The 24,442-nt window shown below is 37.9% G+C and overlaps 1 protein-coding gene and 1 long non-coding RNA gene across 9 annotated transcripts in view; one reads left to right on the top strand and one right to left on the bottom strand.

The window, feature by feature from the left end:
- ANKRD17 (ankyrin repeat domain 17) overlaps positions 1-21,767 on the bottom strand; it is a 185,443-nt gene extending 163,676 nt beyond the window's left edge. For all 8 annotated transcript variants that reach the window (XM_063809568.1, XM_054683010.2, XM_054683012.2 and 5 more), the window contains exon 1: positions 20,467-21,767. In XM_063809568.1, coding sequence (XP_063665638.1) covers positions 20,467-20,859 — 393 coding nt within the window. In that variant the 5' untranslated portion in view covers positions 20,860-21,767. The remainder of the gene's footprint in view (positions 1-20,466) is intronic.
- The window catches only part of LOC107974297 (uncharacterized), a 99,594-nt gene continuing 96,630 nt past the window's right edge, over positions 21,479-24,442 (top strand). Inside the window, exon 1 of the long non-coding RNA XR_010156574.1 lies at positions 21,479-21,596. This is a non-coding gene — a long non-coding RNA (uncharacterized LOC107974297). The remainder of the gene's footprint in view (positions 21,597-24,442) is intronic.

Genomic DNA, 24,442 nt, shown 5'->3' with positions numbered 1-24,442 from the left:
TTATCTCTCCCTCTTTATTAACAGTATGATAAAGTACTACAAATTTTTAAGTTCTCAAGGAATTTAAGAACATATTCTACATAAATTCTAAAAACTTAACAAATTCAGAATACAACCATTATTTGTGAACTGTTCATTACAGAATCCCAACCCCTTAACCTATCTACTATCAGCTCCACCTAAAACAATTAACCAAAATGCACAATTAGAACTGAAAATATTTACTAGCAATCTATAAATTCAATAAGATAACCAAATTTAATAGAATTAGAAATTTAAAATAAGGGATTCTCCTAAATTAAAAAAAAAACCAACCATCTCAGTAGTCAGAATTTTCATAAGACTCTCTATTTTTATTCATACTTCAGTTTTAACAATTAATTTATGAAAATCCTTATAGGTCACAAATATTTTCACAAACATTAGGTCACCTAACCTCCCTCAAAAGAAAGTATTACCAGGCCCCTTTTATGAGAGACTGAGATATTTAATTTTTACATGTCACACTTACTTAACAGCATGAATTAAGAGGTATAGGAGGGTCTAAAACAGCATTCTTCCCACTTCACATTTTGAGCACTTACTGTAAGAGGTAATCTACAAGGTATGTATTTTGATTTGATGTTTCAGAAATATTGAAGAGTGACATTCCCATTTATTCCACCTATGAAATCCATCCCAAGATTAATCCATGAATTTTCCCAAGACAGGAGTTAGGGAAACAAGATGAAATAAAACAGAGCAGTATTAACTAGCTACATTCAGGTAAAGTGTTTTGGAGTAAGGAGGTCTTCCATAACCCTCCTTACTCCATCATTTCTCTCTGGTTATCCTACTTGGGGATAGGTCACTATACATAAATTTGAGTAAGATGGTATTCATACAGATCTGTAAAGAGGACTTAGAAGCAAGATGAAATGGCTAGTGAACTCTACAATGCATACAAAACATATTTCTTGAGCAATTACTAGGGAGGCCATAAAAGGATGGTAAGAAGGCAGTACAATATGAGAGTTAAGAAAGCAGACTTTCATGTGAGACTACCCATGTTTATATTCCATTTCCATCACTTACTGTGACCTTGAAGAAGTTACTTATTCTTTACCTTGATTTTTTCAACTACAAAGTGTAGATACTATGTACCTCTTAGAACTGGGAAGATTAAATGATATACAGCAGTGTAATACACATAAACCAATTAGAATTGTGGCTGGCACACAGTAAGCACTCACTAAACTATTACTGGGGTTAAAATTATTCAATGTGCTAGGTGTTATAAACACCTTCAGGAAAGAGGTGATATATGATCTGGCCCTTTTATGGATAAAGTTGTCAACAGAGAGGGATATCCAGAAAGAACAGAGATGAACAGGGCTTGAAAGCTGATGTTTGACCTATCAGATCCTATACCACTACAAAATCACTAGTTTTTAAAATACACTGCTGACACACAATAAAATGTCAGTTACAGAAATAGATTCCCATACCTTTGGTCTAGCAGTTTTACCTCTGGAATATATCTTACCACAATACAGAAACAATATCAAAGAGTCCACTTCAGTATTGTTTGTAACAGCAGAACTTTGGATACAACCAAAATTTCCATAAACTGGAAAGCAATTAAGTCCCGATACCTGACAAGGGAATACTCACAGCCATTTAAAGGACTAAGATAACTATATGTGTATTAACATGAAAATCTATGATGGAATATTAATTTAAAAAGAAAGTTTCAAACAATATTTTTATAATGATCTCATTTATGCAAAACAAAATTACATAGATATATCTGTATATGTGTGAAAATGCACAGAGGCATAAGATTACATACACTTACAATTTACACCTAGGGATATAAAAAATCTTCAACTCTTACTCTGTATCTTCCTCTACTGTTTAAATTTTCAGTTCACATTTACTATATGATTTAATTAAAGTGGAAAAAGATACTGCAATTTTAAGATTCCTCCAATATAAAAAAATCAAATGGATAAATAAAAAGAAAACATTACTCACAGTTTAACATTTGGTGAAAACTTTAGACAAGTTTGGTTTAAAGGATATTACCCCCTCAATAGAATTAAATTTATCTACATTGTATCTTAAAAGGATATTACCCCCTCAATAGAATTAAATTTATCTACATTGTATCTTATACAAGCTCTTCTTTTTTGACATTTTCTGAACAGCAACTATGTAAGTTTTAAATTACTCCTAGTTCATTTGAAATAGATAAAATAAACAGTGAAACAGTTCTTCAAAGAACACTGGAAAGATAGTGCAAGAGAACTACACAACAGTCATAGTTTATAGGTCCTGCAATAATAATGTATAGAGATATTCAAGTTCAAAGACAACCTAAGGACATCATCAAATCAGTAAGAACACTATATAGATGCTGGCATTGCTTATATTTTCTTCATAAAAGTACTTCTGTACTAGAATCTGTAAGGGAGGGAAAGAGAAAAGAAAAAAAAAATGTCAAGCCTGTTTAGAGGTTTAAGCAATAAAAGAAGAAAAATTGCTTCAAAAGATCACTGACTTGGCTGGGCACATGGGCTCATGCCTGGAATCCTAGCACTTTGAGAGGCCAAGGCAGGAGGATCACCTGAGCCCAGGAGTTCTAGAATAACTTGGGCAACACAGCAAGACTATCTCTACAAAAAAAAAAAAAATTAGCTAGGCATGGTGGCATGCACCTGTAGTCCCAGATACTTGGGAGGCTGAGGTAGGAGGAACACTTGAGCCCAGGATTTCGAGGCAGCAGTGAGCTATGATCATGCCACTGCCCTCCAGCCTATGCAACAGAGCAAGACCCTGTGCCTAAAAAAATTAGAATTTAAAAAAACACATAACTGACTTGATTAAGTGGAAAACATCTAAAATTCCTTTAACCATAAAACCCCACACAGATGTTAGCTACTTAACAAACACAGGAAACTGCTTAGTACAAGTAACCAATTTTAGTATTCAGGCCTTCAGCTTATATAAATTCAGTACTTATTCTTTTTTTTTTTTTTTTGGAGATGAGTCTTGCTCTGCCACCCAGGTTGGCGTGCAGTGGCACAATCTCGGCTCACTGCAACCTCCGCCTCCCGGGTTCAAGCAATTCTCCTGCCTCAGCCTCCCGAGTATCTGGGACTACAGGAGCATGCCACCACACCCAGTTAATTTTTTTTGTATTTTAATAGAGACGGGGTTTCACCATGTTCCCCAGGCTGGTCTTGAACTCCTGAGCTCAGGCAACCCGCCCACCTCGGCTTCCCAAAGTGCTAGGATTACAGATATGAGCCACCGTGCCCGGCCCAAATTCAGTACTTATAAAGATGTATATACTGAGCAGATATTTGGCTTATTGTTGTATTGTGGAAATACATAAAATAAAGGCATTATTCAATAATGAGGACAGACTATGAAACAGATAAGTCAACTGATTAACTATTTGGAAATACAAGATTAAGTTCCTATTCCCCTCAATGAACCCATATAAATTTGAAATAAATGAATAAAATGTAAAAGTTAAGAGGCACACTAGCCAAGAGATGGAAGCAACCCAAACGGTCCATTAACTAATGAATGGATAAATAAAATGTGATCTATACATACAATGGAATATTTAAAAGGAAATCCAGTCACATGCTACAACATAAATGAACCTCGAGAATAGTATATTAACTAATAAGTTATTATTTTTAAAAAGAGGTATGTACTAAATTACTTAAGCCACTTTTTAAAAAATTACTAAACTATAAAAAGATCAAATAAACCACTTACTCTAACTTCTTTCTAACATTTCAGTGGCCAGTAAGGTTAAAAACACAACATATAAGACTAAAAGGAAAAAGGATGCACATAAACTGAATCTGTAAAATGAGTATCTTTACAAAACTGATGTAAGGAAAAAAATATTTACAGTTTCTTCAAATAAATTTGAAAAACTAACATGAATAATCTTCATAGAAAATATAAATTAAAATATTAATGAAACTAAACCAACAGTGCATTAAAATAATTCATCATACCAAGTATTCAAAACACAATTAAAATTAGGAAATCTTTTATTACAATTCACTATATGGACATACTGAAGTGGCAGAAAAAGAACTGACCATTTCAAAAGATGCCAAAAATGCATTTGATAAAATTTAGCACATTATTTCTAATAAAACTTAAGTAATTTAAGAAAAAGTGATGTACCCTAAATTGATAAAAGATATCTGCATTATACTTAGTAGTAAAACAACAGCACTTCCATTAAAAATAAGAGAAAGACAAGTATAACCTCTGTTACCACTGACATTCAACATTTTGGGGGTGGTTCAAAACTCACGCAATAAGAGAACAAAAACAAACACAAGGGACAAATACTGGAAATGAGAGAAAAAATAATTTACTGGAATCAATATGACATTTGAGTCAGAAAATTCAACAGAATAAACTGAATACAAGAATTCAGTTTAGTGGCCATATACAAGATTAAAATATGCCAATCAATAGCTTCCTATAGTCCAACAATAACTAATTAAGAAAGTATAATGGAATAAAATATACCATACATGATAGCAGGAAGAACTATAAAATAATCTGAAATAAATTCCACAAGAAATGTGTAAAATCTATACAAAAACTAAAATTTTATTAAAGACAGATGAAGGGCCTGAAAATACATAAGTATGCCATGTTTCCGAAAGGGAATATTCAGTATTATACATATATTTCTCTCCCAAATTAACATAAATTTCAATGTATAATCTGAGAATATTTCATGGTCACGTACAAAAGATGATTCTAAAGCATGTCTGACATGTTAAATGAACAATATCCAAAACTCTTGAGAAAGAAGCTCAATGAGTGAGAACTGCCTTCTAAGATACCAAACCATGCTAACATATTAGGCTGAATCACATGAAACCAGATATTCAATGACTTGTGGCTTATAAAAATAATTTCGCCAAGGTTCAACTGTGAAATTCACTCAAAGTCTCCCACCCCACTTCCACCCACAAACTTCTTTCCACGTAGTAAGAAACAGACATAAGAGTTTACTAAATATTTAATACTAATAAAGCTTGGTGAAAAACCAACAGGGCTCTTTCCTATGTTTCACTACAGTGCAACTTACTCAGTTAAGGCAAAAAACTAAAAGGGAGGTAAAAGAAGAAGTGGTGTAAGGGGAGAAAGTTCCCTCTAACAATACTGGATGAAGAAGGATATCTAAGCTGGAAACTAAAGGATGAGAAAAAACAAAGAACCAGGGGAACACCACACTAGGAAGAAAGTAAAAAGACCCTAGCTAGAAAGTCTGCATGTTTCAAAACCAGGAGGGTCAGTGCTACTAGACGACAGTCAAGGAACTAGAAGGGCTGGAACAACAAGGAGCAGCCATACAAAGTTCTGTGGGGCAAGTTAGGAGTTTGGATTTTATTCTAAAAGCAATGAGAAGTCAAATAACAATGACATTTCAGAAAGATTAGCCTAATGCTATGTGAAGAATGAATGAAGAATGGGGATTCAAGAGAAAAAGCCAGGAGATCAAATTAGGAGGCTACTATGAAGTTCAAGTAAGAAAATAGCCAGGGTTAAGGCGATGGTAGTGGAGAAGGAGAGAAGGAGAAAAATTCAAGACATATTTTGGAGGTAGAATGGACCTCTCCTAGTCTACCTCCTACATAGGGTGGAGAAACATGACCTAGTCCTAAACAAAGCATCTTTTTCCTTAGTGATAGTGGCTGGTTCAAGAATGGACACATGACGCAAGCTTGGCCCACAAGATTATTTCAGGAACCAGGAATGACTTTCATTCTTGTTTTGGTAGTCATAAGGACAATATAATCATAGAATTGTATCAATATAAAACATTAATTATCCTCCAATATCCACAGTCCCCTTCTTTTAGCAAAAGACTACTTCTCCACAAGTTTTACCTGGGTACATGGCCACTCAGCAAGAGCTGAGTATTAGATATGGCCGCGTAAGAAATTTCTGGTCAATGGGATATAATGGAAAATGATGTTGGCAACTTGTTGGTCAATTCCTCAAAAGGAAGTTACCTATGCTGACCTTTCTGTTTCTTATTTCTCCAGTATTAGTTTACTAGCGCTACCATAACAAAATACCATAGACTGGGCAGTTTAAACAACAGATATTTATTTTCTCACAGTTCTGGAGACTGTAAGTCCAAGATCTGGGTGTCTGCAGATTTGTTTCTCCTGAGGCCTCTCTCCTTGGCTTGCAGATGACCACCTTCTTGCTGTATCCCCACATGGCCTTTTCTCTGTGGGCATGTATCTCCGGTGTCCTGTGTTCAAATGTCCTCTTTTTATAAGGACATCAGTCAGATGGATTAAGGCCCACTCATATGACCTGATTGAACCTTAATTACATTTTTAAAGGACTTATCTCCAAGTACAATCACATTCTGAAATACTTGGGGTTAGGGCTTCAAAATATTAATATTAATGTTGGGGACACACAGTTCAGCCCAAAACAGGCTGAAACATGGACATGATGCTAGTGAGCCACAGTAGATCTTGTAGATGAACACTCCAAAGCAGAGCTGTCCAATAAAACTTTCTGTGATGGAAATATTCTACATATGCACTCTCCAATATGGTAGCCACTAGCTACATGTAATATTTAAATTAAAAATTAAAAAAAATTTAACTCAAATCCTTAGATGCACTAGCCACATTTCAAGAGCTCAGCAGCAACCTGTGGCTAGTGGCTACAGTATTGGACAGCACTGATTAAGGGATGGTGTATCAAGTGCAAGACAGCAGATACTTAGATGTGTGAATAACCTGAAGGTCTACCTCTGGAGTAGCACATAAAAGAATAACAAACTTCTATCTTGCCTGATGTGTTTTGGAGTCTCTTTGTTCAAATGATCCATCCTATACCTTAACTAATACAGTTAATTGGAAATGACACGCTGCTCTAACAAACTCCTAAAATCTCTGGTAAGGCTTAGAGAACAGGTAGCAAGGAAACATCTCAGGCTGGAGATCTAATGATCTGTGCTATACAGTTGCAGAACATTTAGTAAACCTCTTGCCTGCAATAATTGGAAGGGCACATCATATGCCTACTAAGTCTGTCGTTCTAAGAAAAGCAGTTAGAAAAACTCGAAATATGGTGTGTTGGCTATTTAAAGATCAACAAGAAAGATCAATTCACCTATAAAGCAGTTTGCAAGCAGAGACAGACATGAAAACAGTGCTACTAAAAAGAAGCTTCTCAGTGGCAAACTCCGACCTACAAGAGTCCAGTAATTTGGGGCCTCCCAGGGTGGAAAAGGCAGCTGCTTCTGTGCTCTAAATACCAGGAAATAACTTTGTGAGTTCAAGGGTTCTCTGTCAGGTAGTAGCAAAGATCAAGTTAAGAGTGTTGCTTTTCCACCTGTAATGGTTTCTTCTTAGAAAGAAGACAGGACAGCAGACATTTTGTAGCACAAATACCTTCTCTCAATTATTCAGTCAAATGCTAATCTAGGTACTGCTGTGAGGGGATTTTGCAGATGTAATTGAAGTTCCTAATCAACTGACTTTAAGCCAGGGTGATCATCCTCAGTGAGCCTGACCTAGTCAGGTGAGCTCTTAAAAGAGATCAGGTTCTTCCGAGCAAATGAGACTCCAAACAGCAGCTGAGTCTACAATTGTTCTGTCTTCGCTGTATCTTCCCTTCCTGACTGCCTATGGAGAACAGCTTCAGCCTAAGCCCATGGATTCCACCTTGCCCACAATCTTCTCCCACTAACTGCCTGCCGTACAGATTTCACACTTGCTTAGCCAGCCCTCACAATCATGTAAGCCAATTCCTTGTAATAAATCTCTTAATACATAACAATCATATATAAATCTACTTGCTCTGCTTCTCTGGTTAAACCCTTACTGATACATCATCCAAGACTATTATTTCAGATCCTCTCGAGGTAGCCAGGAAACCTAAGGGAGAGAGGAGCTAGCCTAGCACAGAGACCAGTAAATAAGAGAATCAGCTGGTTTCCAAAACTTAGGACTAAGAGATATTTTGCTATAGTTATTGTTACATAGTCCCGATCTAAGAAAAACAGAAATCTATTATGTTTTTGAAAGAGTTTTACCAACAAACTACATTACTGGCCTAAAAATCTTACACTTGAACTTTAAGTAACCCTACCGGCCCTGCATCTATACCAACAGGTAGGGGGCTACAAAAGTTGTACACTTCCTAGGGATGTCACACCCTCCAATGCCTACTACTTCAAATGTGGCTAAGGAAGAAAACAAACAAGAAAGAATCATCTAAAGAACTAAGCAAAGGAAACAGACAGCAGTGAAAAGAGCATTCCTCTCATAGAGGAAAATCAGTATAACCAAGAAAATTACTCAGTAGCCAGAGCAAAGTTGTCACAACTCCTCCCCCGAAGGATTTCATTATTAATATGTACCAATGACTGCTGTGTACTTCCTATTCTTCCCTTCTCTAGAAGAGTTTTCATTATGATTATCCTATTCCTACTCATTACTACACAATGGGTTGGGTGAAAAGAGGGAGAGATAGTTGTTTATTGCTTTATAGATCACTAGAATTCTCTGAATTAGGAGGAAAAGCATTTTGTATATATCTTTCACTTGGAGCTGTATGTAGTAACTGGATGGGACTTTGAATTGATTCTCTTGAGGAAAGAAACAATTAGGTGTTGGAAGAAAGGTTTGCACAAATGGTAGGTGGCCAGAAGGGTGAGCCCAATTCTCAAAAAAAACAAAGGTTTAGGTTGGAGCTGTAAACCTGATAGTCACTGGTATATAGATATGTAACGACACAATAGTTAAAATCATCTAAATGAGACCAGACACAAAACAGAAAAGGGTCCAATGAGGTAAATAATCAAAGTATGTTTGCTGTGCTGGGTAAAAGGAAGCAAGATGACCAACAAATAACAGTGAGGTAGAAACAGGAGAAGGTGGTATTACATGAGGAAGAGAGGATTACATTTTAAGAAGCAAGAATCAGTCAACTGCTATAAAAAGGAGTAAATAAGAAACAGACACAAGAATTAAATACTATATCCAAAAAGAGATCCATGTATCTTTGAAAAACAAAGTACAAAGAAAAATTTCTAAGAATTGTTAAATACTGGAGTGAGGAAGTTCTCCAGAAGTCATAAAAGAATAATACATTTTACTAAACAATAAATTTTTCCATGTTGTGAAAACAATGTCAAGGGAGAATACTGTAACACATAACACTATGAGAAATTAATACTATAAATACCATCAACAAATCAATAAGAAAACAACAAGACAATCCTAATAGAAAAATAGGTAAAGGATAAACCAGGAAATTTTCAAGACATCCAAATGAAAAACAAAGATTAAAAAACTTATACTCAATGTTGACAGTAATCAGAAAAATGAAAACAAAACACCATTTTTTGTTTAACAGATTTTTAAAACTAAGTAAATTAACCACATCTAGGAACATTCTCATACACTGCTGATGCAAGCAAAACTTGAGAGTATTTATCAAATTTAACATGTGCATACTCTAGCCCAACAATTCCATTTCCAGGAATCCATCCCAAAGAAATAGTTTCATACTCAAAAATAACTGTACAAGGATGTTCACTTCACTAATAGCAATGTAGTGAAAACAATCTAAATGTCTACCAAAATAAAAGATCAAATAAATTATGAACATTTATATTATGGAACATTCATAAGTAAATGAGAATAATGTGGCAAATACTAACATACTCTAACACACACACACACGCACTCAGTCTCAAGAAAGAAACAAACATTTGATATACACCAACTGTTAGCAGCATTTACTCTAAGAATGGAATAAAAAGCCCTATATATTAGAAGACATTTTTGTAAGTATAAATACCGTCATTAGTTTTTATTTTTAAATATATAAAAATCATAATCTGAAGACTCATCTCTTCAATTGATATATTTGAAGAAAGCTCATCAATAAAAATTTCAGCAAGCAAAATTTCTAAGTGGTACCTCTGCTCTTTGTGATAATTTCACTACAACATAACAAGGAAAAAGAATGAAAAGACGTATTTCAGGTAATTATTAATTCTGAAGACAGAATAATAGGTGATTTTTCTATTCTTTAGATCTTTTTGAGTTTGTCAAGTTTTCTACAAATATGTGTTTCTACAAATAGGTATAAATTAATGAATAACATTTAATTATATGTAACGCTATATTTAAAATCTTAAGAATTTTCATCCTACACTGTCTTGTAATTCAATCTTCATATTTTAACATATCTCCACCTGCATCAATCACAAGTATATTAATATAGATACTCTCCTTTCTTACTATAAAACCTTCAAGGTAAAATTAGAATGGATGACTCTTTAGTATAATCTAGTTGTCAAGGACACTCTAGAAAAATCATACATACAGACCTCATCTTAAGAACAAACAAAATATCAAAAATCACTGAGTATTCCAGGAGACACTCATAAAAGATATAAAGTCTACCCTACTAGTATTCAAAAACCAAAACAAAATGATCCCTATGATCATAAGGCACACAGTTACACCAAAAATGAACATAGATGCCCAAAAAAAGTACAGGATTTATACGGGGCTAAAATCATCTTCACAGTTTTAAATTATTACTAGTTTTATCTCAACAAAACTTAAATTTTATGAATCTAGAAATAATGTCCCCATTTCTTCAAAACCCTTATAATACCTAGGTAATTTTGCTAGATGTTAATAATGCTTCTTAAATAAATTTAGTTCAAAGAGTATACTAATAGTGATAAAACTATTAGCTAATAATCATAGCTAATAAGATTAGATAATAGCTAATAATCACGTGGAAAACTGAATTCTATCACTGTGCTAAGTTTCAATGTATGTAAGTTTTACTAACTACAATATGTACAAATTCATTTAACTTATTCATATTTAACATATACAGCTATAATTTTAAATATAATTTTTTTTCATATTCACTGGGAAGGAAATAGTTGAGATTAGACAATGAAAACAGCCACACATAGGAGATAATAAATGTTTGTCAGGTAAAAGAATTAACTCCTGTAGGAGTTAATTCTAGTATGTGCTATACTAGAGGCTTTGAAACAAGACTGTTTTCATTATTAATGCCATTAAAAAAATAAACATGGCATAGAGAAAGAAAGAGACAACAATGGGGTCAAAGGCATTTCTAACACTAACTGTAACACAAACAGGTGGGCTTCCTTTTCTTGTCAATCTTCACATTTAGATTGACAGGAAAAGAGGGAAAGGAAAATAGATCTCTATGGTAACATATATTTATTCTAAATTCTAAACTAATGGAACCAACCTTTCCATAGATACTTCCAAAATAGGTTTCAATCAAATGTTTTTAAGCTAATTAAGAGATGATCCATAAAGAAACCCAGACCAAGAAATAACTTTAGAGCAGGTTCTTATTTCTTCACTTTCGTATTTTTCTTTTCTATTCCTTTCTTTTGTGGGGGAAGATGGGGATAAAAAAAGTGAAAGGTTAAATTAGGCAAGCTAATAGTATTTTTGGGAAAAGGAAAGGGGGAGGCAAAATTCCCTGCAAGAGAGGCACAGCCATAAAGTAGTTCCATAAATGTGCCATTTCTACAATGTACTTTCAAATAATCTCAAGAAATAAAAAATGAATTTATTTTCTAAACTGAAATAGCACTATCTGGTACACATTATGATTTTCTCTACCTTATAAGTCAGTTTGAGTATGAAGTAATAAGCAATAAGAATATACTTAAGTAAAATCGGCCAGGTGCTGTGGCTCACGCCTATAATCCCAGCACTTTGGAAGGCCGAGGGGGGCGGATCAAAGGTCAGGAGTTCGAGACCAGCCTGACTAACATGGTGAAACTTCGTCTCTACTAAAAATACAAAAATTAGCCGGGCGTGGTGGCGCCGGTGCCTGTAGTCCCAGCTACCTGGGAGGCTGAGGCAGAAGAATCACTTGAATCTGGAATGCGGAGGTTGCAGTGAGACGGCATTGCGCCACTGCACTCCAGCCTGGGAGACACAGCGAGACTTCGTCTCAAAAAAAATAAAATAAAATAAAAATAAATTAAAAATAAAGAAAGAATATATTTAAGTAAAATCTACAGTCCTCCTCAATCATGGATTCCATCTCTAGCCCTACCATCATTTTTAAACTATCCCTCTCTAGACCTCGTTTTAGTCATCATTTTCATGGTACAGCAGCCAAAAATATACATAATCTATTTTGTGCAGATGTAGCATAGCATTATTTAAAATGAGAATTATGATTCTGGTTATCGCCAACGCCTTAACTTCACCCTACATTATACTAAGCTTTTACCAAAAAAGCATGCTGTATTTCAGATCATTTACTCAAAACACATTTTTTTTTACCCTTGACGCATAAAAACCTATTTAATATTTTTCAATTTATTCTCAATAATCTTGTTTCCCATTCTTATCAGCATAATTCACTATGATCAGCAAGCTTTGAGAGATTTCACCATATATCAAAATTGTTTATAAAGGCTGCGCACAGTAGCTCACACCTGCAAGCCCAGCACTTTGGGGGCCGAGGCGGGCGGATCACTTGGAGCCGGGAGTTTGCGACCAGCCGGGCAAACATGGTGAAACCCTAACTCTAATAAAAATACAAAACAATTAGCCAGGCGCAGTGGCTCACGCTGCAACTCCAGATACTCAGGAAGGTGAGATGAGAATTGCTTGAACCCAGGAGGTGGAGGTTGCAGTGAGCCGAGAGCACGCCACTGCACTCCAGCATAGATGACCTTGTCTCAAAAAAAAAAAAAAAAACAGAAAAAAAGAGTTGTTTTTAAAGACACTAATAATGGCTCCAATAGGAATTCCTCAAGTACTGTAACGGTTTTTGTTGCTGTTGTTGTTGTTGTTGTTGTTGTTGCTTGAGACAGAGTCTCACTCTGTCGCCCAGACTGGAGTGCAAGGGCGCGATCTCTGCTCACTGCAACCTCTGCCTCCCAGGTTAAAGCAATTCTCTTGCCTCAGCCTCCCAAGTAGCTGGGACTTACTGGCGGGAGCCACTACGCCCGACTAATTTTTCTATTTTTAGCACTCTGATGTTTCAAATGTAAAATCTTTACATTTTCTTCTCCCCACTCTCTTTTACCTCTAGTCTCACTCAGAAGTAAACTTAAAAATTAACCCCAGGCTGGATGCAGTAGCTCACGCCTATAATCCCACAGCATTTTGGGAGCCTGCGGCAGGAGGATCACTTGAAGCCAGGAGTTCAAGACCAGCCTGGGCAACAAAGTGAGACGCCATCTCTACACACACACAAAAAGTTGACTCCTTTAAAAGATCATGTAATGTTTATGAGTTTCACAGGACAGAAGGCAGTCTAAGTTATGCTTTCAATAATTAGAGCTATATTATTTGAAGTTTCATAGCATGCTTGGGGAAAATAACAGTTAACATTTCCCTTTTCAATAACTGAAACCCCAAATTATAAATCATTATAAAAATGATACCTATATTGTCCCACAACTCTACATCCCTTCATGAATGAATAATAATAATTTCTAAAGACAAAAAAATGTTAAGAAGTGAAGCACTGTTAAGTCAGAAAGGGTATTTTGCTTCTGGGTAAGAAGTGGATGGACATAACTGTACCAGATAGGTAAGATTCAAGGGACTAGAAGGGTATTCGTATTTACCCACCACCTTCAATTCCCTAATGACTTACTTTTTTTTTTTTTTTTTGAAAAGATGAAAGCTGAAAAAAGTTAGGTTTGGTGTAGGTTACACCATGGATGTTGGTGCCTCCTACTGGTCCTAACAAAAATATAAGTGGTACCAGCAGGCACTACTTCGCATACCAATGTGAAGTAAAAATTCCCTTTCATCTGTGGTCAAGTATGGAAAAATTATGAAGGTCCTCATTAAATCCACATTTTTTAACCCATTAAATTATCCTTATAAAAATTCAGATAAACTACTGTCATAAATGCAACTGCACTGCCTCAAGGACCTAAAAACTGTTTTCCTAATCAACTAGATGGCATAATCAGGTAACAGCAGAAACAGCCTATAGTCTAGTGAATTTCTGAGAGTCAAAATATGCTACTTTGATGCTTATTAAACACTGAAAACTTTCACAATACTAACTCCAGTTAAGTTGGTGAGGTTAAAAATGACTAAACTAAAAATAATGGTTCAATTAAAACATCCCACAGGGATCTACTGTAAATAATAGCTGCAACCAAGTTCTGTTACCTCAAGACTTGAAGTCCCAAAGATTTGCCACAGTAGGTGGCTAATAAAGAAATATTTATGAGTTATTCTTACTACAGAGATGGGACTTCATGAGAACCTAGGAGAGATACAAAGACTTACATAAGACACATGGTACTGTATAGCAGGAGATATACAGATGAGTAAGACAAGGCTTTTGTTTTCAGATATGACAGTCCACAGCACACAATGTAAACTGCTTCATTAATTAAAGGGCAAAACATGAAGATATAAGAGAAAAGAGAGTAGGCATAAGGCTGGTTTACCAGAAAGATGTGATCAATCTTGGCCCCACTACTTCACAAATAAGCCTTCTTTGTTACCACATCATCTGCTTAGTTAGAAGCAGTTTCCAAACTCTTAATAATCCAAATAAATGACCAAATTCCCCACTAAATCTGTAGTGAGAATGTTTCAAAGTAACAAGGTAGGAGGGAGAGGGTGGGGGTCACAGAACTCTTTGAGGATCTAATGAAAATCCTGCACATATGGGGCTAGAGCAGAAAGGAAGAAAAATAAAGCCTTATAAGCACCTTCAACAAAATCTTTTGTTTAATATCAGAGGATTCATAGCCTAGCCAGACCCCAAGTTAACAATCTCTATTTAAAAGAAACATTTTTTTTTCAAATTAATAAGGAGAGATTACCTTGAAAAGTAAATATTTTGAAAGGCAAGGAATAAGTGGTAAATCGCCTCTAGAAAGGGTGGTTTTTCAGTATGAAGTTTTCATCTTGTTAACAACTTAATTCTAGGTGGTGGGCATATGGATTATTTTTCTGTACTTTTCTGTATTTCTTGCTTTCTTTTTCTTTAGTGAGTTTTTCAGAAGAACTGGAAAGAAAACTTGGGGTGACCAACTTGTCTTCAATGGCCGTCCAACTGCCAAAAAGCGTCTTCCCTTATACAAGCCGAATGTGCCAATATCTGAAATATGGTACTCAACACCATACAGCATAACAGAGCATGTGAATGAGTGAGAGAATAAATCAATGAATGAGGAGGCGTAGAATCTAACAGTCCCAGGTTCAATCCCATTCTGACATTTATTAGCTATGTGACCCTGATGAGGTTGCCTAAAATCCTTCTATGCCAGTATGTTTACCTGTAAAATGAATGCTCCCTGCCAACATTTGTATACTTTGAAACTCACACATTATTCAAGATGTACATTTAACCACTTAAGCTCACTCTCACACCTCCCCAAACTTATAATATTTATTCACTGGTGTATTTTTAAATCAAGGTGCCTTACAAGTTTTGTTCACCATTGCTCACCCAGTATAGCACAATACCTAGCACATAGTAGGAACTCCAAACATTTATTGAATAATGAAAGAAATATAGCAGCACCTACTTCATAGGGTTATGGCAAGAATAAAATGAGAATACGAGAAAATTGTATTAACTCATTTAACTCTCATAACAATGTTATAAAGTAGAATCTACTATCATTACCGTTTATACCATTTACATGAGGAAATTGCAGTAGAGATTTAAAAACTCGGCCAAGGTCACAATGCTAGTAAATGATGGATCAAGGATTTAAATCCAAGCTCCAAAATCCATACTTTTAACCTTTACCTAGACTTCACAAACAGTAGGTACTGAATAAGTATTCATTTTAATTTACTCTTTAAAAATTTTAGGAGGCTTAAGGTACTTACCAGGCATTCATCAATTCCTATTAGTTTAACTGGCTCTCCCCTTAATACTTAGAGAAGATCATCATCACTACGAAAAGGAATTAAGAAATTGGAAAATGTTGAAATCTGAACTTCAGCTATTCAGAAGCCCTGGATCCAAGAAGGGAAGAATTTCCATTCCTTCTCTTCTTTTCCTAAATGAATGCTGAATCCTCCCTAAGTACTAGTTATTCACTAAAAATGTTTTGTTTTTTTCTAGTACTGTGCTTAAGCAGGAGAGAAGACAAGATAAATTATAATTAAGACAGACTACTGCTTCAAAGATCTTAAAATCTAGTTTACAACTACTGCTACATCAATTAAGAGATGAAACAAGCAAGCTTCTCTGGGCTAATCTAGGATTCTAAGCACTACAAAAAAGGAATTTAGATAGCACTTTTCCAATAAAAAACAAACAAGAATATTTCCAAATGAAGCTGAACACAGCCTAATTCTGAAATATTTTTTCTTTCTCCCTCATTTTCAACTCTCTTTTTCTGTCTGTAAACAGATCCTCCCTGGCCTTGCAAATCCTTTCAATACTAAGTCAGTACTAATTTATTTACCGGCTCCCTTTGTCTAAAATTTCTTCACTAGGTTTATCTCTTGATTTAGTCACAGGTTACTTACAAAAACAGATGAAATTCTGATCAACTCCTACTGTATTTATACTTTAAGCATCTTCAACAAAAATGTTTCTCCCCCTTTGAATTCTGCCTTAGAAAATACTAAGATTGCAGTGCGCAGTGTGGCTCAGACCTGTAATCTCAGCACTCTGGGAGGCTGAGGCCAGTGGATCACCTGAGGTCAGGAGTTCAAGACTACCCTGGCCAACATGGTGAAACCCTGTCTCTAATAAAAATACAAAAATTAGCCAGGCCTGGTGGCGGATGCCTGTAATTCCAGCTACTCGGGAAGCTGAGGCAGGAAAATCATTTGAACCCGGGAGGTGGAAGTTGCAGTGAGCCAAGATCAGACTGTTGCACTCCAGCCTGGGCAACAAGAGCGAAACTCCGTCTCCAAAAAAAAAAAAAAGAAAGAAAAAATACTAAGATCATTCAGTCATATTCAAAAATGCATTCAATAGAATGCAATGTTATTTCTGAAATAAAGTATCAACTCTTGAAATTATAAGATTTTTTTCTTGTAATAGTCAAAAGCAATTTAATTAATTTTGTCCACTAATTTGAAAGAGCATCATGGCTTTTATGTTAGAAAATATATTTGTATTTTCCATATTGGTCAGTCACTCACTGAAAACCAAGAAAATTATGCATTTTCAATTTTAAATGTAAGATTTTGTGTCAAATAGAGGGGGAGAGGGAGGCAAGTAGCTCTTGGTCTTATTTGTTTCCAGGTATACCCGAAGTTATGCAAATTATCTAAGACATGATTATCCTATTCTGAAATACTTTAAAGTAAAATCCTATTCTCAATAACCTACTCCAATGTCTAGAAATTATATTCTTATTGTTCAACAATTAAATGAAGCTCTTATTTGAATTGATTCTCATTTCCTTCCATTTTTCCTCTTTTGGCAGATACAGAGATTATTCAGATAGCATTTCTTTATAGCAATGCTATATATTTTTGTTAAATTAAAGTTATCCTTTCAGGTTAAATACCACAAAACCATAACCTTTCACATTCCTTTTTAATCTTTTGATGATTTTTACTGGAAGGATAATTTTAAAGATCATTTTATCTACTTTTTTTTATTGTGTAGCCTATAACAGAATGAATTAGAGAAAAGACAACACTGTGATTTTAGCCACAAGACTTCCTAGCTCCAGAAAGTTAGGCTTCTGCTGACATGTCAGTAAAATGGTAATTAAGAGAAAAACATTACACAACTCACCCATTTAGCTTACAGTTTTATTTGTCTTTACTTTGATCAAAAGATGAAGATGGGGCAGAGACAATATGTACTCCTTTTTGTCTGCTCATCCCTCATCTGTATAGATTTTTTTAATGGGTACACTTTTTTTTTTTTTGAGACAGAGTCTTGTTCTTGTTGCCCAGGCTGGACTGCAATGGTGCAATCTCAGCTCACTGCAACCTCCACCTCCCGGGTTCAAGCAATTCTCCTGCCTCAGCCTCCCAAGTAGCTGAGATTACAGGCATCTGCCACCACACTCGGCTAATTTTTTTGTATTTTTAGTAGAGATGGGGTTTCACCATGTTGGCCAGGCTGGTCTCAAACTCCTGACCTCAGGTGATCTGCCCGCCTCGGTCTCCCAAAGTGCTGGGATTACAGGCGTGAGCTACCACGCCCAGCCAATGGGCACACTTTCTTACACGTATTTCTCCTGACTCATCTTCATAACAAATAACAAACCCATTGTTTAACACCATGTAAAAGTCAGGATAAGGTATGTTAAAAACATAGAAATACTACCATAGTTGGTGAAAGTCAACATAACCATTCCTATATTACAAAAGGAAAACAAACCTGACCCACAAAATAAACATACCTACAAACTTACAGCCATTCTTCATGATTTAAGGAATTACTAAAAGTTCTGCTTATTAGGCCGCATTCCAATGGACAAAACTACCTAGGTATGTTAAGTTTGCAGCAGAATATCCCAGTAAGTACTGCATTCAACTATCATAACCTTGCTCTAAACCAGAGCTTAATAGTTTCACGAGAATTTAAAATTTTAAGTAATGGTATTTTGCCTATAGCTGCATGATTGTGTTACCTTGCTATTCAGTAACTATTTCTGAATGATATCAGGAGGGTGATAAAAGGAAATAAATTATTATTAAAAAGTGTACAGGTCTGAGACATTAGAAAACTTTGATTTGTACTTTTGCTACTACCCACCACAACCACTTTCCTCTAAACCTTGTTTTCCTCCTTTTTAAAATAAAGGGCTGAATTATCTGTAAAATGTTTCTCACCTTTGAGAAGAATCATACAATTGAATGATTCTAAGTACCATAACAAATTTTATTAGGGATAAGGACCCCATCACATCTTTCTCCTCCTTGTTTCAAACGCCGCCAGAGCAACACACTATCCTAAACATCCAAGTAGGCCAATATAAGTCTATCAATACACCTATTCTCAGAATCCAACAGGCTAAAAGGGAATAAAAACAAGGACTGGCATATTTTTGTCATACATACTTCAACACTTAATATCTCTACCTATACAACTTCATCCAGTCTGAGATAAAAGAGAATCTGGTCTTCTACAAATAGACATGTGTCAAATCCTTTAAAAGGTACTTCTCTATTTCAACAGAGACCAGGATTCAATAATTCCAATTTTCGGAAAACCAGACTTGCATCAAAATAAGTTCCATGTTTGTGGAAGAGAATAAATAGTAAGTGGTACTTTTAGATGAATCACTTGGTCTCCTCTTAGAACTAAGTTTAAAATCAGCCTTTAAAGCTGTTTTCCCTCTGCTGATAAAGATTTCCCTCTCCAAATAAAGATTTTTCTAGATTCTATTTCAGGAAGGAGACAAGAGAGTGGTAAAACAGCTAATAACGAGTAAAGCTAACTCTCAGTTGGTTGTCAGTATGGTATGTTTTACTGAGCCTTTGGGTTGTAAGGGCTTCTGTGAGGAATAAGGTCCTGCAACGCCGCCTGTCTGTGGACCCAGGAAAAATTATAAAGTTATTATGAAACCAGATCACTAGGACAAACCGAGAGGCCTTCCTATTCCAACTCACCACAACCAGGCCTGGCTCCAAAGCCTACTCTTTGGCTGTCCCATATTACGGGACAACAGGTCCTAGCTTAATTCTAACTCACTAAGGAAACATTCGAAGGCATGGATGTATGTACGTGTAAGGATCAAATATATTTTTCATCCACTTACAAATGTATATGGTCATTTGTAATTATTTAAAGTTACTGATAAATTTATACAAATACAGCATCAGTTCATCGAAAATCCCTGGGAGATCGAGGAAATGAAGTTACTTCAGCAGCCAGGATAGTTACGAAAAACCCTGCAGAACAGTATGGAAAAGTACAGCTTCTCACGTGTCCCTCACATACACAAACACTTAGCTCTGAGTCCATTACAACCTTACGTCCCCCCTCAAACTGCTCCCCTCCACCTCACAACTGGGAGAAGTTGATCAACCTCCTAGTTGGTCCCCAAGAGACTCATTTACCCATTATTTTACTCCTCCCGCTTTGATCCCGATCCCGCCTCAGACTAAGGTGGCCCTACTGGCCCCAGGCAGACCACCCCCCCACCCCCCGGCGTGCAAACAGGGAATCTAACCAATTCCCTCCATCCTTAACCAAGTGAGCGATCCCATGATAACAGGCTGTTCACCAACTCTGTGAACTCCGTGGTCCTCCCACCCCCACGTGTCAGCTACCCTCCCCCACATTCCCACACCTCACGATTTAGGCCGAGGGAAGAAAGGGGGCAGTCGAAAGCCTGGCCCCTAAGAGATCAACCCACTGGAGTCTGTCCCACTCCAAATCCCCTCCCACCTTCGGCCCCTATCCCTTACAGTCCCTTCCTCCCTCCTTCCTTTGAAACCAGGCCCTTGCCTCAGAAACCTCCTCTTCCTCGTCGTCGTCGTCCTCTTCTTCCTCGCTGTTGTTACTGCTGGTGCCGCCGCCGCCACCTCCGCCTCCACCGCCGCCTCCACCGCCGCCGCTGTTGTCGCTGTCGCTGCTGCTTTCGCTGCTGCTGGGGGGTCGGCAAGTCCGGTTACGCTTGGCCTTGTGGTGCTGCTGCTGCGGCGGCTTCTTCTTCAGGAGCAGGTCGCAGACTCGCACCATCCCACGAGGAGACGAGGCCGAGCGAGCTCCGCTGCTGCCGCCAACGCCGCCGCCGACCTCCGCCGCCGCGGGGGGGCCCGCCACAGCCGCCACCGCCGGGGGGCTCCCTTCTCCTTCTGCAGCCGTCGCCGCCGCCACCGGAACCGTCGCCTTCTCCATCCCCAGGGAAAGAGGGAGGGCGCGGACGGGGGAGGGGCGTGGGGCTACGCTCTACCGCGACTTCGGCCGCACTGGGGCCGACACAGCAATCGGTGCCGCCTCCGCCGCCACCGCCTCGGTCACCTCTACTGCCGCCGCCGCCGCCGCTCCGCCAGCTCTCACCTCGTCTCGCGATACTAAGGGCGGGGAGCCTGACGATGGGAGGGAGGGAGGGAGGGAAAGGGAGGGAGCAAGGGAAGGAGGGTGAGGCGTAACAGGGAGACCGGGTGTCGGGAGAACCAGAGGAGAGGAGACTGGAAAGAAGCGGGGAAGTGTGCCTGGGGCAGCTTCCGAAGGGGAACGGCGGGGACAGATGAGGGGGGCGCGATTGCAACCAGAGCGCCCGCGAGCTCCCGGATTTCTCCTCTTTCCTCGCTATTTCCCGCACACACAGCCCTGCAGCCCTCCCTTCTTCCTTCCTGGCTTGTGATTAGAACGCAGCCGCAGGCGGAAGTGCAGTGACGCCATCAGTCGTCGCCTGAGCCGTGGCGCGCGGGTGGCCGAAAGGCGAAAGTGAGATTTCAAGGGCCGGGTCTGGGGCCCCGCGGGCGCGCAGTGCTGCGACGTGTGGGGAGTACGGGGAGGCTGGAGAGGAGCCGGCCCCGGGCAGTGTGAGGTGCGGAAGCGCGGTCCAGACACTTTGCTGACGGGAGGCCGGTCCGCCAGATCCGGGAGGTGGGGCCTCGTTCTGGACTGCTGTACGTAGTTTTATTCCTGGTCATTTTTTTCCACCGCCAAATCGAGAGATAGAGCTTTGGATCATGAGAGATGGCGTCGTGTTGGGAAAAGAGCCTTCTTTACCTGAGTTTAAGCTCGGCTCATAGACATCCTCTACCTGAGTTTACACGTGTGTAATATGAAGGCAGTCGATTAGGAGATATCTAAGATCATTACTTACACCTCAAGTTTCCAAGGGGAGGAAGACACGGGAAGGATGCGTGGTCTGTGCCAGACTTTGTAGACGATTCACTGAATGACCCTGATTTAGCTCTTCCGGTCCTCTTCGATTCAGCTTGGAAGCAAGCATAAATAGTGATTGTTGTCTGTATACTTCTCTCGGAAGGAATGCTGTTATGGGAGTTGTGGGTTCATTTTTAGGTGTCTGAAGAAGTTTCAGGACTTTTGAAATGATAGTGGAGCCCATTGAACTCAGAATTATCCCTTTCTGGTCTAGTAGGAGTATAGTGGCATAAGGAAAATGAAGCAAACATCAAAGACAGATGTACTGGCACAAGATTAAAAGTATGTCTCAGCTGACATAGTTGCCATTTTAAGACTGCTAAGTTTAGCTGAATATGCCTGGATTTTTTTTTTTTAGCATTTTTTTTCTTTTTAGCATTGGCATACCATATGAAATGTGGGCAGTTGCCAGTACTCTACAGAGTACCATGGCAGAATTGGCAATGACTAAATCAATTCATTCAAACAAAAATTCATCATGTGCCTACTGTGTGCATAATTTGTGGAATCAAAGTCTCTTGTTTCCAGGGGCTTTACAGTGTAATAAGTGCTATAGTAAATATATATACGGAGTGGTAACCATCTGCCTATTCCTCTCCTACAGTCGTTGCTGAGTTCCAGTGTAGAACAGAGCACTGCATTGTGTATCTCACCACTACTGATTTAGATTTTATAATTTCAGCTGCATCCCTCCCTCCTACTTTGTATATTCTTCAGCATCTTTTTCTCCCTTTCCACTTGAATACTTTTCGCAATCTTTAAATCCCAGCCCATTTCATTATATGACTTTTAACTTAGAACTTCACAATTTTCCAAGTGCTAGAAATTTCCTGAGATTGCCTTTTCTCCATTATCAACGAATGAGAGACTCCCTGTTCATATGTGAGATTAACTCTTAATACATATTCTAGTTCCAATACCCCTCTTTCTCATGCATTTATTATCTTTTCTGTTGTCAACCTTCTACAAATTCTGGTTCCTTAGCTAATTCTTCTGTAGCTTTCAATTATTTCCTTCACAAGCAAACTTTCTTTCTTTAAAAAGTATTCTATACTCAGGAGGCTGAAGCAGGAGAATCGCTTGAACCTGGGAGGCGGAGTTTGCAGTGAGCTGAGATCCTGCTACTGCACTCTAGCTTGGGCGACAGAGCGAGACTCCATCTCAAAAAAAAAAGTGTCTACATTCAGTGTCTTTTTTGTTTTCTGAAATTGACTTGTCAGCCCTCTGCAGTCTAGTCTCTGTGTCTATCGTGCTACCAAAAATGCTCTCTTTAAAGTAATCTCATTGTTTGGAAGAAAATGAGTTTTTTGCTCTTTAATATAATAGTGAAATGATGATCCTGTTTCACTAGTAGGATAAGGTTCAAAACTATTAAAATGGACAAGGCCTGTAAAGTCACTTTCTTTTATTTTTATCTAACTTTTTTTTTCCCCCGTTAGAACCTCTGGCAGGGACTGACTAGCCCATGAAACTTATTTCTTCTTCCCAGGCACACAGCTAAACTAAATTTCACAGCTTTCCTTGTAGTTGGTTATAGTCATGTGATGAACTTCTTTTTTTGAGACAGAGTTTAGCTCTTGTTGCTCAGGCTGGAATGCAATGGCACAATCTCAGCTCACTGCAACCTCCGCCTCCCGTGTTCAAGCGATTCTCCTGCCTCAGCCTCCCAAGTAGCTGGGATTACAGGCATGTGCCATCACACCCGGCTAATTTTGTATTTTTAGTAGAGACACGGTTTCTCCATGTTGGTCAGGCTGGTCTCGAACCCCCGACCTCAGGTGATTCCCCCACCTCGGCTTCCAAAGTGCTGGGATTACGGGCGTGAGCCACCGAGCCTGGCCGTGATTAACTTCTAGCCAATTAAATATGAATGGAAATGATGTGCTCATTTTTAGGGTTAATGAAGTCCTCCTATTCTCCCTTACTCTTTTTTCGTCAACTTGATGCCTTTGAGCATGGTGACCTTCAAAACTATGTATTGGAGATGCCAAAGCCAGAAAAGAGAAGAAGAATGAGTGGCTGAAACAGTACTTGGAAGAGAGCCACCCCAATTAGAAACACCCCTTTTTGCACTTATTGTAAGAGAAAAAATTGAGATTTGAGAATTTATATGTATAGGAGCTAGAATGACCATAGCTAGTCCAGAAATTGGTACAAGAAGTGGAGTACTGCTAAGACAATAACCTAAAATATGTTACATCAGCTTATTTATGATGCAGCAGGTGGTAGAGAATGTGATTTGGAGGCTAGAAAAAGGAGGCCCATGTTTGCAGTGGCAAAGTAATTAGTAAAAGTGTCACCTGAAATAATTCAAAATCAGATCACCTATCTGTTTAGATTAGCTCCAGAGGAAATGATTGAAAAGAGCAAAAGTAATACTGTGTTGAATTTTATATTTTACTTTTAGTAAGGTTTTACTAAAGAGAGAAACTCAGGAAATACTTCACAGAAGTGAGAGTGTACAGGAATATTTCTCAGGAAGGGTTGGAAAAGTTGACTTTTATAAGACTTCTAATAAAATAAAAAAAAAACTAGAAGAGGTCTTGAGTATAGTTACCCTTGAGATTAAGTCCTGCAACAAATA

This window comes from Pan troglodytes, chromosome 3, assembly GCF_028858775.2.
Source record: "Pan troglodytes isolate AG18354 chromosome 3, NHGRI_mPanTro3-v2.0_pri, whole genome shotgun sequence".
Taxonomy (NCBI): domain Eukaryota; kingdom Metazoa; phylum Chordata; class Mammalia; order Primates; family Hominidae; genus Pan; species Pan troglodytes.
The sequence above is the reverse complement of the archived record's forward strand: the minus strand, read 5'-3'. Positions and strand labels throughout refer to the sequence as shown.